The 18,125-nt window shown below is 41.2% G+C and overlaps 1 protein-coding gene across 1 annotated transcript; it reads right to left on the bottom strand.

The window, feature by feature from the left end:
• Nucleotides 1–3,978: 3,978 nt before the first annotated feature.
• On the bottom strand, nt 3,979–4,673 carry LOC118592461 (charged multivesicular body protein 3-like). Its single transcript, XM_036201457.1, is given in 1 exon segment — nt 3,979–4,673. A coding segment is annotated over 1 exon segment (675 nt). The 5' UTR covers nt 4,654–4,673.
• Between the last annotated feature and the right edge of the window lie 13,452 nt (nt 4,674–18,125).

Genomic DNA, 18,125 nt, shown 5'->3' on the forward strand with positions numbered 1-18,125 from the left:
CTACGTGCCTCACAAGCTGGGGATTTCTAATGACTCTTAGGGGGTTTGCACAACAGGGCATTGACGAAGGTCTGGCTGAGAACAATCAGTATTAATCATAGGGTTGAGCAACATTTCTTATCGGCTATCTGGGCTGCGGTGGGGCCATTCTATTTCCTGGAACTGTCTTTTGTTCCCTTATAAGCCTTGCAAACATAGCATTACTATAGGGGTGCCGGGGGGGGGGGGGTCTTTCAAACACCACCTGGCTGAGTCTTACACATTATCAAGTTTGGCTGCTAACATGATTACAGCCTTGGCCAGCCTGGACCACAGCTTCTGTGTGCTGACCCTGAGGAAATAATCCCAGAAGATTTTACCTCAGTGACGGTGGTCTCTTCTTTCCTTTCCTTCCTTTTCTTTCTTCTTTTCCTTTTCTTTCTTTCTTTCTTTCTTCCTTCCTTTCTTTCTTCCTTCCTTCCTTTCTTTCTTTCTTTCTTTCCTTCCTTCCTTCCTTCCTTCCTTCTTTCTTTCCTTCCTTCCTTCCTTTCTTTTTCATTTTTTCAGTCACTTTTGTTTTTCAAGACAGACTTGCTCTGTGTAGCCCTGGCTGTCCTGGAACTAGCTAGCTCTGTAGACCAGGCTGGCCTTGAATTCACAGAGATCTGCCTGCCTCTGCCTCACAAGGATGGGATTAAGGCATTCGCTGCCACCACCTGGCTGCTGGTCTCAGTCACCACTAATTTCTCAGCTCTAGCTAACCAGCATCAATTGTATCATTAAAGCATAGGAAAGCAAAGGTTTCATGTCACTCATACTTGTCTCTTGTTAATTGTAGCTTATTCCACTCCAGTTGACCAGATTCCACAGTTTATTTTTTCTGCTGTTGTGTGTTTCGGCGTTTGTTGTTGTAGTTGTTTTTATTTTTATTTTTGTTTTTGTTTTCAAGACAGGATTTCTCTGTGTTCTGGCAGTCCCAGATCTTGCTCTGTAGACCAGGCTGGTCTCAAACTCAGAGGTCTACCTGCCTCTGCCTCCTGAGTGCTGAGATTAAAGGTGCACACCACCACCACCCAACTGACACTACAAATTTGTAATACAAAATATCATACAAGCAACCCTGGTAGAGTCTCAATTTCTCTCAAACTTCACAAGCCAAACTTACACGGCCTGGATTTCTCTCAACACTCTATTTTCCAAGCTCCCACAAAATGCCCCACGAAGATTTCAACACTCAATGGCTTTTCCGGCCCAAGGTTCCCAAATCCTTTACCATCCTCTCATAACAACATGGCAGATCTGTCATAGCAACACTCCACTCCTGGAACCAATTTCTGTCTTAGTTAGGGTTTCTATTGCTATGATAAAACACTATGGCCAAAATCAACTTGGGGAGGAAAGAGTTTCATTTTACACTTCTTGGTAATAGTTCGTCACTGAGGGGAGTCAAGGCAAGAACTCAAACAGGGCAGGAACATGAAGATTAGAACTGACGTAGAAGCCACAGAGGAATACTGCGTACTGGCTTGCTCCTCTGGCTTACTCAGTTTGCTTTCTTATATACCTCAGGAATTGTATATACCTCAGAGATGGCACCACTCACAGTGGGGTGGCTATCTCACATCAATTATTAATCAAGAAAATGTCAAAAAAGGAAAAAAAAAGAAAGAAAATGTCCTATAGACTGCAATATGGATAGAGGCATTTTCTCAGTTGAGGTTCCTTTTACCAGATAACTCTAACTTGTGTCAAGTTGACAAAACCAACCAGGACACAAGTCCAGAGCCATATTATTTTGAATGATTTTCAGTTTCCTTAATCGCCATTTATTGCCCTCCTCTGTAAGTGAGCTAACATCTTTGTGATCATTAGGTGAATATTTTGGAATGTGCAGACACATACCAACCACCACGCAAAGCCTAAGAATATTCATCAGATAACATCTGAGGCCTATACCTGAGATTTCTACCTTCTGGGGCCTGTATCCTGGTTAGTCTTTTAAAAGCAGTGATCTTTGCTTCAGTTCCTGCCTATAGATTCCTGTGTCTGCTCCTGCCCTGATTTCCTTCAGTGACATAAGCCAAATAAATCCTTTGCTCCTCAGGTTGCTTTTAGTCATGGTGTTTCTCCCAGCAACAGAAGATAAATGAGGACATGCACCTGCCTGGTGTTCAAACACACAAATGTTTTGAAAAGTGTGCTAATTTATGCTATTCTTTGTTCTGTTTCTATAAAAACTTCTTAAAAATGCTACCTCACTGGAATATGGAATTTAGAGTAACTTAAATATGTGTTCCCAAGCCATTGTTCATTCAAATATAGCTCCAGAATAAACTACCTCTTTTGAAGTAATACCCTTTGAGTAAGAGTTGGGTTTTTATGTAATTTTTTGTTAACACTTTTATGCTAAAACATTAAACAAATCAGAATATATGTAAAAGATAGAAATAATGGACAATATGCGCTTCAATCACAAGGAACCAATCCTGGAAAACAGTAGCAACAATATATTCAGGAAAGAGTTCCAGCTAGGGTTATACAGTGAGACCCTGTGTCAAAAAAAAAAAGACATTAGTAAATTCATTGAAATGAATAAAAATTAAAGCATACAAAATTAATGGGTAGGCTAGTGATCTTGGAGAGGCATATGCTCAAAAGCCCACTCCCATTCTTTGGATTGACTTTTTCCTTTTTTCTTCCTTTCTTCTTTGTCCTACCAAAATTAAGATGAAGTAGATAATTTAAACAGACCTACAACTCTAAGACAGAAGCAGTAATTTAAAATCTTCTAACATACACATAAAAATGGGCAGGTGGATTCAGCACAGAATTCCACTGGACCTCCATACAGAAACTAACACCAACCCTTGCTAGATTATTCCATAAAATAGAAAAAGAAGGAACTCTTGCAAACTCTTTTTACAAAGTCAGTATTAACCTGATACCAATACCACACAAAAACCAACCAAAAAAAGAGAATTATAAGCCAATCTCCCCAAAGAATACAGACACAAAGACTCTCAATTAAAATACTTGCAAACATAATTCAATAATACATAAAAAGATCATTCACCATGATCAAGTAAGTCAGTTTCATCCCAGAAATTCAAGGATGGTCCAACATATGTAAATCAACAAATGTAGTCATATAGTCTACCACATGAATAGATATAGAGAGAAACCACATAATTATTCCAGTAGATAAAGAAAAGTCCTTGACAAAATCCCAAACACTTTCATGATAAAAGTCCTGGAGAATTTGGGAATACAGGGAGCATACCTCAACATCATAAAGCCAATATATAACAAGCCCACAGTCAACATGTTACATGGAGAAAAGCTTGAAGTATTTCCCATAAAATTAAGAACAAGACAAGGATGTTGACTCTCTCCAGCCTGTGCAACAGTGTGTGAAGTCTTTACTAGAGGAATAACATAAGAGAAAGAGAGGAAGGGGTAAAAATATAGAGACCAGAATGGTGACGTTGTGGTGCTATGCCTTTGTCCCAAGAACTGCTAGAAAATATATATTCAGACTTAAAACTTCAAACTTTATTTTACATATAGCAATACAGTTTACCTATTAAATAGCACTATAATAGATTGATTTATTACAGTTTTTTAAGAGCTAAAGTAGAAGTTTATTGACATCCATTTATGGAGTATTTTACACATACACACCAGTAGAGAGTGCTCAACATTCAATTGACTCTTCTAAGAATTGCTTCATGAGAAAATGGGTTTCTTTGTCCTCCCCCAAGAAAGATACTTCTGCTATTTATGATCTTGAAAATAATGCATTTGTTTACACCACCTTCATAAAAACAGTCCTTAAGACCTCTGCAAACAGTGAAGAAATACTAGCAAAGAACCCTTTCCAAAATGCAATGCTTCACAACAGAGGTGTAGTGCAAGAGATAGAGGAAACAGGGACTCCCTGGAGGCTGTGCCCACATCTAGAGGAGGGCACCACAGAGCTGAGGCCCCAACTGGGTGGCCCTAGCTTCGGAGTGTGGCCAGCCGGGACTGCATGGCCTCCAGGTCCTCTTCATCCTCCTCATCCTCTCCCTCTTCTGAGTCAGCCATCACTCCAAGAGGTTTGGGCTCAGGAAGGGCGTCGGTTACTTTACTGGGTGCTTTGCCCAAGGCTCCTGCTGTGATTTCAAAGAGGATTCTGTCGATCTCCATTTCTGCTGCTTCTTCCATTTCTTCCTGATCATCCATGCTTTCAAATGTATCCTCTAACATTTCCTCTATGATTCCAGCCTTCATCATCTCTTTGGACAGCTTTCACATGGTGGCCTGGATTTCTGGGATCTTTACAAGACTCTGCATAGCCTTCATCACTTCTGTGCTCTTTTGCAGGGAACCAGCTACTCTTAGGACCGCAAGCTGGTTCTTCATCCCCATGAGCACAGAGTTCATGTGTGCTTTGGATGCATAGAGTTTGCTCACAGCCTTCCTTGACCTGATCATCTCCTTGGCCAGAACCACATAGACATCTTTTTGGCCCTTCTTGGCTGCATCTTTCACAGGCCATTTTACTTTCTCTTCTTCTCTTTGGATATCTCTTAATTGCCTGTCAACAACTCTCATTTCCTTCCTGATCTTCAATGACCATTCATTGACCTGCTCTTTGGGAGGCTTCTCCTGGGTTTTTCCAAACAGCCCCATGACGTACTGGACTCCCCTCACCCTTTCCGACTTTCGACTTTCGGTTCCCTGCGCCCAGGCAGGTCACGGGCAGCCGCCTGGGCGGGGCTGCGAGGAAGGGAATCCAGACACCCAGAGCGATTTACTACAGTTTTAAGGAGAATAAAAATGGAAAATTTTCATGCCGGGCGGTGGTGGCGCACGCCTTTACTCCCAGCACTCGGGAGGCAGAGGCAGGCAGATCTCTGTGAGCTCGAGGCCAGCCTGGTCTACCGAGTGAGATCCGGGAAAGGCGCAAAGCTGCACAGAGAAACCCTGTCTCGAAAAACAAAACAAAAAACAAAAAACAAAAACAAAAAGGAAAATTTCAAGATATAAAACCTTGTCCCCAAAGCAAATAAAACAATCATATTTTCTAAGTGGGTCTGCTGTGGATATGGCTCTGTATGCTGTCAATGTGTTGCTCTGATTGGTTAATAAATGAAATGATGATTGGTCAGTAGCCAGGCAGGAAGTATAGGTGGGACAAGCAGAGAAGAGAATTCTGAGAACAGGAAGACAGAGTCGAGAGTTGCTATCAAGACATAGAGGAAGCAAGATGTGAAGGCAGAACTGAGCAAAGGTACCAAGCCATGTGGCTAAACATAAATAAGAATTATGGGTTAATTTAAGTGTAAGAGCTAGTCAGTAATAAGTCTGAGCTAATAACCAAGCAGTTTTAATATAAATTTCTGAGTGACTATTTTATAAGTGGCTGTGGGGTCCTTGGTGCCAGGCACAGGAAAACCTTCAGCTACATGGGTCAATGTGACTAATGTACTAAGTAACTAGTCATCTATAGTTTCTATTGTATTAATAGTCAATGGAATAAAAAAAGAAAGCCCACTATCACAACCACTGCCTTACAGGACTAACATGGATTGAATTCTATTAGAATGCAATAAATAAATGAAATAATAAAATACAAAGTTTTTCCACTTCAATGACCAGAACATTGAATTCACATAGTCATCACTAAAAAGAAAAAACTATGATGGAATTGAAACTAGAAAAAAATTGTTTTGTATCTTTGTGGTGGTTTGAATCAGAAGGACCATTATAGACTCACATTAGAGCACTTGGTCCCTGGCTGGTTTAACTCTTTGGGGAAGGATTAGAAAGTATGGCCTCATTGGAGAAGGTGGGGGTGGGAGTGGACTTTGAGTTTCAGAAGCTCACACAAGGCCCAGTTTCTTGTTCTCTGCCTCCTGCTTGTAGACAAAATGTAAGCTCTCAGCTGCTACTCCCGCTGCCATGCCTATCTGCCTGCTTCCCACCATGCTGGTCATGGATTGCCCCTCTGAAAGTATAGGCAGATCTCAGTCAAATGCCTTTTTTAATTAAGTTGCCATAGTCACGGTGTATCTTCACATCAACAGAAAAGTAACTAAGGCAATCCTTTTTCATGACTGTGTTCTGCCTACATTGTATCCTTCTTCATCACCTAATAATACCCTGTCTGTCTCCTTTCTAAATGTTAGACTATATTTACATTTATACCTGTTTATATGCATTAGCATATACATTATAGGCTAGGATATGCATAAGAGGAAGAATGTATTTTTTTTTCTTCTGCATTTGGGTCACCTTGCTTATAATATGCTTTGCAAGTCCATCAACTTTCCTATAAATTTCAGTTTTTCTTTATTGTTGAATAATAGTCCATTTTGTACATGTACAACATTTTCTTTATTCATCTATTTGTTGATGTACGTGCAGGCTGTTACCATTTCTTTGCTGTCATAAGCAGAGCAGAAACAAACATGGATCTGCAAAGATCTCTGGTAGGACATGCAGTGCTTTGAGCCAGGAGTGCGTAACTGGGTCATGTGATAGTGGCCTAAAAACGGGCAGCTCAACAGAACAGAATAGAGAATCTGGTAATAAACTTACAAACCTATGATCACCTAATTTTTGACAGACTTAACAAACATGCAGTGGGGAAAAGCCTACTCGACAAATGGTGCTGGAGAACTGGACTAATTTGGACTTAGATCCATATTTTTTACAGTATATAAAAATTACAAAGTCCTTAATTTAAAACCCGAAATACTGAAACTGGAGGAAACATAGGAAATATTCTTCAAGATATTGGTGTAGGCAAGAATTTTCTGAACAGCACTCCAATATTACAGGATCTTGTCCCAAGAAATAATGGGACTATAAGAAATTTAAAAGTTTCAGCCAGGGGGGTGGTGGTGGCAGCAGTGCACGCCTTTAATCCCAGCACTCGGGAGTCAGAGGCAGGAGCATCCCTGTGAGTTCGAGGCCAGTCTAGGCTACAGAGTGAGTTCCAGGAAAGGCTCCAAAGCTACACAGAGAAACTCTGTCTCAAAAAAACAAAAACAAAAACAAAAACAAAAAAACAAAAAACTTCAAAGTTTCTGCACAGTAAAAGAAACTATCAGTAAACCAGGTATGGTGGTGCAAGCCTTTAATCCCAGCACTCGGGAGGCAGAGGCAAGCAAATCTCTGAGTTTGAGGCTAGCCTGATCTACAGAGCAAGTTCTAGGATGGCCTGGGCTGCACAGGGAAACCTTGTCTCAGAAATGAGAGAGAGAGAGAGAGAGAGAGAGAGAGAGAGAGAAAGAGAGAGAGAGAGAGATTACCAGTAGGGCAAACAGCAAACAGAATGGCAAAAAAAATCTTTACCAGTTGTACTTCAGACAGGGAACTAACACCTAGAATTTACACACACACACACACACACACACACACAGAGAGAGAGAGAGAGAGAGAGAGAGAGAGAGAGAGAGAGAGAGAGAGAATGAAAAAATTCAATATCAAAAAAATTTAAAATGCCAGTCCATAAATGGGTGAAGGAAATTAACAGTTTTGAAAAGAAGAAACACAAATGGCCAATAACTACTTTAGAAACGTGGGTAAGGAGGTCACAAGGGCAGGGGTGGGGAGTGGTGTGGGTGGACATGGAAGGTCTGGGAAGTGAATGTGATGGGGTGTATGACATGAAATTCCCAAAGAATCAATGAAAATATTATGTTGGGGGGGGGAAAGTTAGTAACGTGGGACCTCACTTCTTTAAGAGCACCTGATACCCAGAACACAGAAAGTGAAACAGGTTATTTTACAAATTTGCAAAGCTGGGCATTTGGGCATTAGCCCAGAAAGGCAGATAGATTGAACACACAGCGCAGTTGTTATTACCCTAATGTGGGTCACTTGCTCACTTTCCCCATCACCTGAGTAATCATCATTCTCACGTGACATCTAGGTCATCTTTTCCTCTTTCTTTTCCTACTTCTTGACAAAGATGGTATGTGGATTCATCTCTATATTTTACATTCTATTTATTTAAATCAATCAAGAGTGCAGGTCACTAGGCAAACTTTTCTGTTAATAATTTTCTATTGTAATCTTTTAGGTTTTTGGGGTGGGTGGCTGTAGCTAGACTAATAGACATTAGCAGCAGGGTTCAGTGTTTTCTATTTGTGGCTGGTCCTCAAAGCACTTTTTGATAATGGACCATTGTAAAAAAAAAAAAATCTTGGGGGCTAGAGAGATGGCTCAGTGGCTAAGGACATTGGGTGTTCTTCCAGAGGACCCAGGTTCAATTCCCAGCACCCACATGGCAGCTTACAACTGTCTGTAACTCCAGTTCCAGGGGATCTGATACCGTCACACCAATGCAGGTAAAATAAAGTTAAATAAATTTTTTAAATATCTTACAAAAATGTCCAACATTACTAGTCAGCAGGGAAATGTAAATTAAAACTACTGTGAGATACTACCTCACCCTAATCAGAATAGCTAACATCAAGAAATCTGACAAATGGACAAGATGTGAGAAAAGAAGAACCCTTAATTCACTGCTGGTGGTAATGAAAATTAATACAGCAATTACAGAAATCAGTTTAGAAATTCCTAGAAATTTATAAATATAATTGTTATTCACACTTATATGAAAAGAACTAAAACTTTAAAAGCTAGATTGTTGAATTCTTTGCCCATATTTGCATTTTCTGGTTGCTCCCACAAGTCATAGGCTTAAAAACAACCAGGCTTTCCTGGAAATAGATACCACCATCTCAGTCTAGAGGAGAGGTCAGTCTAGAGATCAGGTCTGGGTGGCACCCAATCCTTTGACATAAACACATTTTCTCCACTACATATCAACCCGACCTGGCAGAATTCTCCCAGAAATGCAGTTGCTTCTCCTAGCGGATCCCGCACAGGACCTTGGGAAATGTCTCTTTGGCCTACTTCTGTGCGTGTACCAGTCTGGCCACCTGCGTCTTTGGCTGGTAAGTCTGGGAGTCTTGGCACTGCTTTCAGGACTGAGCCTGAGTTGTGTGTTCTTCACGGTGGATGCGAGGTTGTCAGAGGAGCCCCGACCAGAGCGGATCCTGGCAGCTGAAACGTGGGTGGTTTGCAGAAGGAGGGACCTGCAATGCAGGTGCTGGCCGGAGCCTGCCCTCTGGAGGGTTTCTCCGTAATGCGGGCCAAGAAAGGGGAGCAGGGCCGGTTTTTGTTTTTTGTTTTATTAATTTTTTCTTTAAAAAAAGTCTACCAACCAGCCGGGCGGTAGTGGCGCACGCCTTTAATCCCAGCATTCGGGAGGCAGAGCCAGGTGAAACTCTGTGAGTTCGAGGCCAGGGGAACTCTGTCTCAGAGAGAGAAAAAAAAAAAAAGCCCAGGTCCAGATGGTTTCAGCACGGAATTCTACCAGATTTTCAAAGAAGAGCTAATTTCAATACTCTTCAAAGTGTTCCACACAATAGAAATAGAAGGAACATCACCGCTGGGTGGTGGTGGCACACGCCTTTAATCCCAGCACTCGGGAGGCAGAGGCAGGTGGATCTCTGTGAGTTCGAGGCCAGCCTGGTCTCCAAAGTGAGTTCCAGGAAAGGCACAAAGCTACAAAGAGAAATCCTGTCTCAAAAAACCAACCAACCAAACAAACAAATAAATAAAAACATTACCAAACTCTTTTTATGAGGCTACAGTTACCCTGACACCCAAACCACACAAAGATGCAACAAAGAAAGAGAATTACAGACCAAACTCCCTCATAAACTTTGATGCAAAAATATTCAATAAAATACTGGTAAACAGACTTCAAGAACACATCAAAACAATTATCCACCATGATCAAGTAGGCTTCATCCCAGGGATGCAGGACTGGTTCAACATACAAAAATCTGTCAATGCAATACACCATATAAACAAACTGAAAGGAAAAAAAAAAAAACAAAACACATGATCATCTCATTAGATGCTGAAAAAGCCTTTGACAAAATCCAACACCCCTCACGATAAAGGTCCTAGAGAGATCAGGAATACAAGGAACATACCTAAACATAATAAAGGCAATTTACAGCAAGCCAACAGCCAACATCAAATTCAATGGAGAGAAACTCAAAGTGATTCCACTAAAATCAGAAACAAGACAAGGCTGTCCATTATCCTCATATTTATTCAATATAGTACTTGAAGTTCTAACTAGAGCAATAAGACAACAAAAGGAGATCAAAGGGATGGAAATTGGAAAGGAAGAAGTCAAATTTTCACTATTTGCAGATGATATGATAGTGTAAATAAGTGACTCCAAAAATTCTACCACGGAACTCCTACAGCTGATAAAGTCCTTTAGTAATGTGGCAAGATACAAGATTAACTTAAAAAAAAATCAGTAGCCCTCTTATATGCAAATGATAAAAGGGCCGAGAAAGAAATCAGAGGAATATCACCCTTAACAATAGCCACAAATAATATAAAATACCTAGAGGTAACTCTAACTAAGCAAGTGAAAGACCTGTATGATAAGAACTTTAAGTCTCTGAAGAAAGAAATTGAAGAAGATGTCAGAAAATAGAAAGATCTCCCATGCTCGTGGATAGGCAGGATTAACATAGTAAAAATGGCGATCTTACCAAAAGCAATCTACAGATTCAATGTAATCCCCATCAAAATTCCAACACAGTTCTTCACAGACTTGGAAAGAACAATACACAACTTCATATGGAAAAACAAATTTTTCTATTCATTTTACATACCAACCACAGATTCCCCCTCTCCTCCTTCCTCCTGCCCCCAGCTTTACCCCCCTGCCCACCTCCTCCAACGCAAAGTCTCCCATGGGGAGTCAGCACAGCCTGGTGCATTCAGTTGAGGCAGGTCTAAGCCCCTCCTTCTCCCTGCACCAAGGCTGCGAAAGGTGTCCCACCATAGGCACTGGGCTCCACAAAGCCCGTTCATGTACCAGGCACAGATCCCTGGAACTCCAATGGCTTGAGGAAGGGACACAGAATGTGCATCCAGGGCCTACGGGCCACGGACGTGGTCTTCCCAGTCCAGAGATGGGGTCTTACGTGTTCTCAGTCAGTGCAGGGCGGGCTTGCCTATGCTCTTTTCAAAGGCTGTTTCCAGGACTGTCTTCTCTCCTTGGAATTCCTCTTTCCCTGGGCCAGGTTTTGTGATTGTTTAGTCGAGAGGCCAGTGTGTGTGTGCCTCTAGGCTTTTCTAGAAACCATGAGAGTGGGCTAGGAAGTTCTGTGCACTTTGAGAGTGAAGATGTATATGTTTACATTCCTATTCTTCCCTTCTATGTTTACATTATGATTCTTACTTCATGACATTCAGCTTTCCAGTCTGTGTGATAAGAGTAGTAATGTGGGGGCCTCAACCTCCCACAGTGAGAAATGCTCAGCACCCGAAGATAAAGGAAATGTTCTTTATCAGCATGCAGCTGTAGCCTCTAGCTAGTGCTCAAAGAGGCCCATACCCAATAAGAAACATATCATTTTATATATATATATATATATATTTTTTTTTTTTTTTTTTTTTTAACACAATCTTGTGACCATCTTAGGAGGGTCTTTTTTTATCCCCTCCCCAGAGGAGATTTTTTTCCCAGAGCTAAGCATGTTTTAAGAAGCTGAAATTTGCAGGTTTCTAGTTAAGACAGTCACTCTTAACAAACAGAACTTGCTGTCTAAGGGGATATTGGTGATGCTCATTTCTCAAGGGAGAAGAGCAGACAGATGTTTAAGAAAAAGAGAAAGAGGCAAGCAGGCTTATAAAACAGGAGTCAGTAGTTCAGTTTTAGCTGTGTTGTCTCAGATCAGTTTCCTAAATGAGCTTTTTAATCATATTTTTGTAATGTTAATGCTTGCAATTTACCTTTCCTCCATTAATAATTCTAGAGAAAGGGCCCCAAATTCCCAGACAAGATAGTGGTATGTATGCTGACCATGACTTGCCATGTGGCATTCGTATTTGTAGAGTTCTGTTTGGCTCTTTAAGTGATATTTTTGGCCCTGTCCTGCACCACATAGCTTGACTAGTACTCCTGGTTTGAGTTTACAAGTTTGTCTAAGACCTTGTTGCCAGAGACTGTGGTGCTAGAATTAAGTGGGTTTAGGAGTTTGAAAAAAGGAGGCCTTTTCTCTAAAAAGACAATCAGACCCCTTCCCTCTGGACTCTCACCAGCATTTGAGAGCCACAGGAAGGGATAAATCTAATTTTATATAAGGCTCAGGCAAATGTCCCTACTGCCTAGAGTCCACAAGATTTAAGGTGTTCTGTTTCATTTAAAAGCTCTCTACTTCTAGGAGCAGTTACATATAAAATCATGCTGTAGCCAGGCGGTGGTGGTGCACGCCTTTAATCCCAGCACTCGGGAGGCAGAACCAGGCAGGCACAAAGCTATAAAGAGAAACCCTGTCTCGAAAAACCAAAAAAAAAAAAAAAAAAAAAATCTTGCTGTATTATGCTTTTGTTTTGTTTTGAGACAGGGTCTCACTATGTTGCCCTGGCTGGCCTTGATCTAGCTATGTAGACCAGGCTGACGTCAAACTAAGAGCTCTGCTTGCCTCTGCTTCCTAAGTGCTGGGATTAAAGATATGTGCCACCATGCCTGGCCTCCTACAAAATTTTGTTAAAAAAAAAATCAAGTTTTGAAAGGTGAAATGTCAGTGTTTGCTGCATGCAGTGAGCCAGCACAGCTGGCCAAAGCGCCCAACGATTCAGGCATTTGAAGTTGTGCAGGTTCGCACATGTGAGGTAGGCTCAGCTGGACTTCTTGTGCTACCTTTGATTGCCTCACGCTGACTGAGGCTGGTTGATTAAGGTATGTCACTCATGTGGACAGAAAGTTTTGCTGACTCTTGGCGAGGCGTTGTATCTAGAAAACACAGTACAGGCTCTTCACAGTATGGGTCTCCACGAACACCACCACCAGCAGGTAATGGTTTTTCAGAACTGTGTTTATGTCACATTTACTAAAGTCACATTGGCCAAAGCAAGGGAGATGGCAATGTGTAGGTCATTGTTCCAAGCTGTATATGAATATTTGAATACTGGGAAATGTGTCATTGGGAACCATTACTGGAATAGTTTACCATGGGAAATACTGTGTATTTTCTTTTCTGTGTAATTGTGGGTGAGAAATATTGGGTTGTAACATGTATACTTTTCATGATGTTTAAGAATGCAGTAGCTAGTGGAAATGCTTGTATAGGATCCTGTTGGGTTTCCCAGCAGTGACAGGAAAATAGCTCATACATCCTAAGTTTACTTTCATGTGGTGATATTTTATTTGTGCTGAAATGTGATATTTTATTTTATGTTAATAAATAAAGTTTGCGAACAATCAGACTGCAACCCACAGAACCAGGGAAGCTATATAGCAGAGGGGACCCTAGGATGACTGTGGCTTACAATAAGTTTTGGTTTTACTCAATTACTGGGCAAGCCTCAATGAAACATTTCACAATTAGGATAAGAATTTATACTGTATCAAGCTGATAATAGAAAAATAAATAAATTAATTAATTAATTAATTAATTAAAATGGGGGATAAAATAAACCCTAGGGGGGAAAAGTAAAAATAAATAAATTTAATAAAATTTTTTAATACAAATAAAACCATGAAATTAGAAAGAAAGAGAGAGAGAGAGAAAGAAAGAAAGAAAGGAAGGAAGGAAGGAAGGAAGGAAGGAAGGAAGGAAGAAAGGAAGGAAGAAAGAAGGAAAGTTTGCCTGGAGATCAGAGGTTATAGTGAGCCATAAACTGAAGTCAGGCGGTGGTAGCACATGCTCTTAATCTGATCACATGGCAGGCAGAGTCTGTGTGTGTTCTAGGACTCAGACAAGCGTGGAGATACACACCTTTAATCCCAGTAACAAACATAGAGACCTGGAGGTCTGTATAGACAGGCAGTGGCAAGGAAGTGATGTTGCTGGGCTTAGAGCCAATGAGAAGGCAGAACAGGAAGGCAATAAAGGCACAGGTTAGACAGGAAGACGTTCTCTTGGGAAGCTACAGCGAGGTGGTGAGCTAAGGTTAGTTGGCCGCTGTTGCTTTAATCTCTATGGCTTGCACCCCTGTATATGGCTTTGTGTTTCTTATTTAATGAGACTGTTTAGAAATTTGTCCACACTTTTATGACATTAATTTTGGTGAGGACATGTGTCATCCTTTTGTTGAAATAACTAAAAAAAAAAATGTGAAACATTAGTTCTTGCTAATTCAGTAGGTAATAGGTATTTTAGTTAACCTTAAAATATTTATAATCTCTACAAACTACTTAGGTGTGGATGCACCTTCACTGTGTTCTTTGATGTTGCTGCCTGAGACATAAAGGTCTTTTCTCAAGAAGGATTTCCAGCGGTGTGCAGTGTTCTGAATGGAGCAATGTAGGATTAGACCACACAAGTTCTCCTGACTTTGTTCTTCCCCTCTCAACTATGCTTCCAGAGAACTCTCTGCACTGCAAGGAGAAAGAAAAAGAAAATGATGCTCTGGTGAGTTGTTTGTGTGTGTGTGTGTGTGTGTGTGTGTGTGTGTGTGTGTGTGTGTGTGTGTAGGGCAGAGATTGATGTCACGTATCTGTCTCAATTTCCCTCTGTAGATGTAACAGTCTTTTAAAATAAGAAACACAGAGCCAAATACAGAGTTAAAAACCCAGGAGGTCAGAGCAGTAGCTGAGACTTAAAACCGCCTTCTTACCCTTCACTGCTGCTGTCGTCCTTCCCCTCAGAAAGCGACCTACTTCCTGTGTCCTGTCTTTTGATTGACTTTCTGTTCTGCCTTCTCACTGGTTGTAAACCCAACCACATGACCTCCTCGTCACTCTCTGTCTATACAGACCTCCAGGTCTTCTATGGTTGGTATTGAGATTAAAGGCATGTGTCTCCATGATGGCTGTGTCCTTGAACACAGAGATCTATCTGTCATGTGATCTGGATTAAAGGTGGCCTCTGCCACTGCCACCGCCACCCGGCTTCTGCTATGGCTTGCTATTAGCTCTGACCCCCCAGGCAAATTTATTTATTAACATACAAATAAAATCACATTTCAGTACAAATAAAATATCAGCATATCCCTCCACCTTATTATTATCACTGAACCTGGAGCTGCTTAATTTGGTAAGCCTGGCCAGCCAGTAAGTCCCTGGGATCTTCCTGTCTCTAGTCTCCCAGTGCTGGGATTATAGGTGTGGGTCTGCACACCTGACTTTTTTATGTGGGTGCTAGACATTGAACTCAGTTCTTCATGATTGTGTAGCAAGACATTTTTGAGCCCTCTTTTGAGCCCTCTGTAAGCCTGTATTTTAGTAGATGGGTGGTATTCACTTTTATGTGCGTACTAGTAGTTCTTCAGTATTTAGGAAAGAAATACAAAGATGCCCATTTTGTTACTTACTCTTCTCATTTCTGTGACCCAGTACCTGACAAGAAGCAACTTAAGGGAAAAAAAGTTTGATTTGGCTCATATAAACCATCACGTCAGAGAAGACTTGTTAACAGGAGTGTGAGGCATGGGTCACATGGCATCCACATTCAGGAAGCAGAGAACAGATAAGAAATGGGGCTAGACTATAAAACCAGCCCTGAGTTACCTTCAGCAATGATCTCTTAAGAGTTTCATAACTTCTCAAAACAATGCAACCTGGGGACCAAGTGTTCAAACTTATGTGCCTGAATGAGACATTTCACATCTAAACTGTGAGCATACGTTATACGTGACCTAGTAACCATCAATCAAGCATGTGAGATTTTTCTTATTGGAATTGAACTGAGTTTAAAATCAGAATCAGTCCAGTCAGTTCCTTGAACACTTTCACTCCCTTTATTACTCAACTGGACTTGATGATGTTTGTGATTTGTTCTGCTTTGCTTTCCGTTGCTGTGATAAACACCATGACCAAAAGCAGCTTGGGGAGCTACAGGTTTATTTCAGCTTACACTTCCAAGTCATAGTTCATCATTGAGGGAAGTCAAGGCAGGAACTCAAGCCGGAATCAAGGGGAAGGCATGAAGGAACACTGTTTCCTGGCTCATTCCCACGGTCTTATGATTAGAAAACTTTCTTCTAAAACAAACCTGGTGTCCGTGGGGTGTAGTAGGAATCTTAAAGAGTCTTGTTAATAAAACTCAAACCCGAGGCCAGTTATTGGGGTGAATGCTGGAAGATCAGAGACACAGAACAAGCCACAGCTATCTCACCTTGCTAGTTCCTCAGGTGATCCTGTTTCCTCAGGATGGAAGCTTCTGAGTCCTCCTCCACATGAATCTCAGCTGAACTGTGTTGCTCCAAAGCTTAACTAACTACATGCTTTTTTTTTTCTCTAGTTCCTGGTCCTCACGCCTTATATACCTTTTTCTTTCTGCCCCCACTCCCTGGGATTAAAGGCATGGGTCACCATGCTTAGCTGTTTCTAAAGTGGCCTTGAACTCAGAGATCTGGCTAGCTCTGCCTCCCAAGTGCTGGGATTAAAGGTGTGTACCACCACCGCCCAACTTCTGTTATGGCTTACTCTTCCCATTTTCTAGCCACCATTTCTGGCTCTGTTCTAGTGGCTGTCTGTTCTCTGACCCCAGATAAGTTTATTTCGGGGAACACACAATATTTCAGGGAACACAATACCCACATTTCCCGTTTTTGTCTAAAATTTTAAAAGGTTATAACTAATACAAGAAAAATCATATCCAATAAGTATATACAATATACACAGTCAAGATTACATTAATGATGTCTGGTCCATCAACATTTGACAGATTCAGGTGAAAAACTCCATTATCTATAATAATGTCCAGTCCAGTAACATTTGATAAAACTCAGACAAAAATTTTTCATTACTTATCCTATCTTTTCTTTTCATAATAGATTTAGTAGTCTACCTTTTGTCATTTTTATATCTTCTCCTTTTTCTTTTTAGAGTAGATTCAGTGATCTACCCATTTATCCTATTATTTCTTTGTCTTTTTTCTCAGGGTAGATTCAGTGATCTACCTCATATCTATTTTCTCTTTTTCCTTTTCTTTCTTTAACAAAACCTCTGAATCTAATCTTCATGTTCAGCTTTTTTCCTGACCATTAACAATTAACAACTTGTAACCAATCATCATAAACAATGACAATATCCAAAACTCATTAAACGACCGAAAACCTCCCATCCCACCTTTTGGGGATGTGGGCGTCGTCTTCTTAAAATTACTTCCATCTTTAGAGGATCCTGAAAAGAAAATTTTTGGGTTAATTGTCAAGTCCTGTATCATTTGTGCAGCTGCTGCATAGTGAGAAAGTGCAGGGCTTGTTTCAAGTCCTTGTTCAGGTAGTCTGTCAGGCTGGATCATCTCAGCCAGTCATCTCGAAATTGTCCTGAGCAGTTTGTAGTCCAGAGTCGATCTTCCCATGGTGTTAATGGCTTTACCATAGTCCATGTGGCATCATAATTGTGGAGTCCCATCATCCTTTTGAAGATTTCAAAGTCACTGTTAGGCATGATCATGGTTCCCTTTAGATTTTTTTTTTTTTTTTTTGTGCTTTCTCTGTGGTTTGGAGCAATCACAATCTCATGTCTGTCTGTCTTTCGGAACCATGAACATTCTTCCCTAGAAGAGAAAATCTTCACAGCAATTTCTCCCCAGCATTTCTCTTGCCAACCTTTTCCAAACTGACCTTTGCCGATGCTTTCTTCTAACATGCTGGTCCTGGCAATTCTTCTCTGAACAAGCAGCAGTAAATTCTTTGTTCCAGGTAGCAGCATCACCAAAGTCACCAACACGATGAGAAGCAGCCGGCAACTCGAAGCAGCAGTCACTGCCTCCATGGTCCCACCGACACTGTTTGTGTCTAGGCCCCGGCCGAAGCTTCTCCTAGGTCGGCCTCAATTCGGGATCCTCCTGCCTCTGCCTTCTTCAGTAAATCCTACCAGCATGTGCCACCACAGCTGGCTGAGTGTAGCTGGGGCCTGAGCTAGGGTTCACAAGGCCACAGGCAAGAGGCTTTTTCATGAATTCATACCACGAACGTTGAGCGCCAGATATTGGTGAAATTATTAAGGCCACTCCACGTAGTTAAAAGGGAGGTTTATTTTGTGGGGTACTTACAAATGAGGGGGTAGGTTACAGGGTCTGGCAAGGGTATAGCACAGTCCGGCGGTGTTCTCTGGAGAACTCTGCTCGGTCTACCTCCAGCGTCCAGAGTCC

The sequence above is a fragment of the Onychomys torridus genome, chromosome 10 (assembly GCF_903995425.1).
Source record: "Onychomys torridus chromosome 10, mOncTor1.1, whole genome shotgun sequence".
Taxonomy (NCBI): domain Eukaryota; kingdom Metazoa; phylum Chordata; class Mammalia; order Rodentia; family Cricetidae; genus Onychomys; species Onychomys torridus.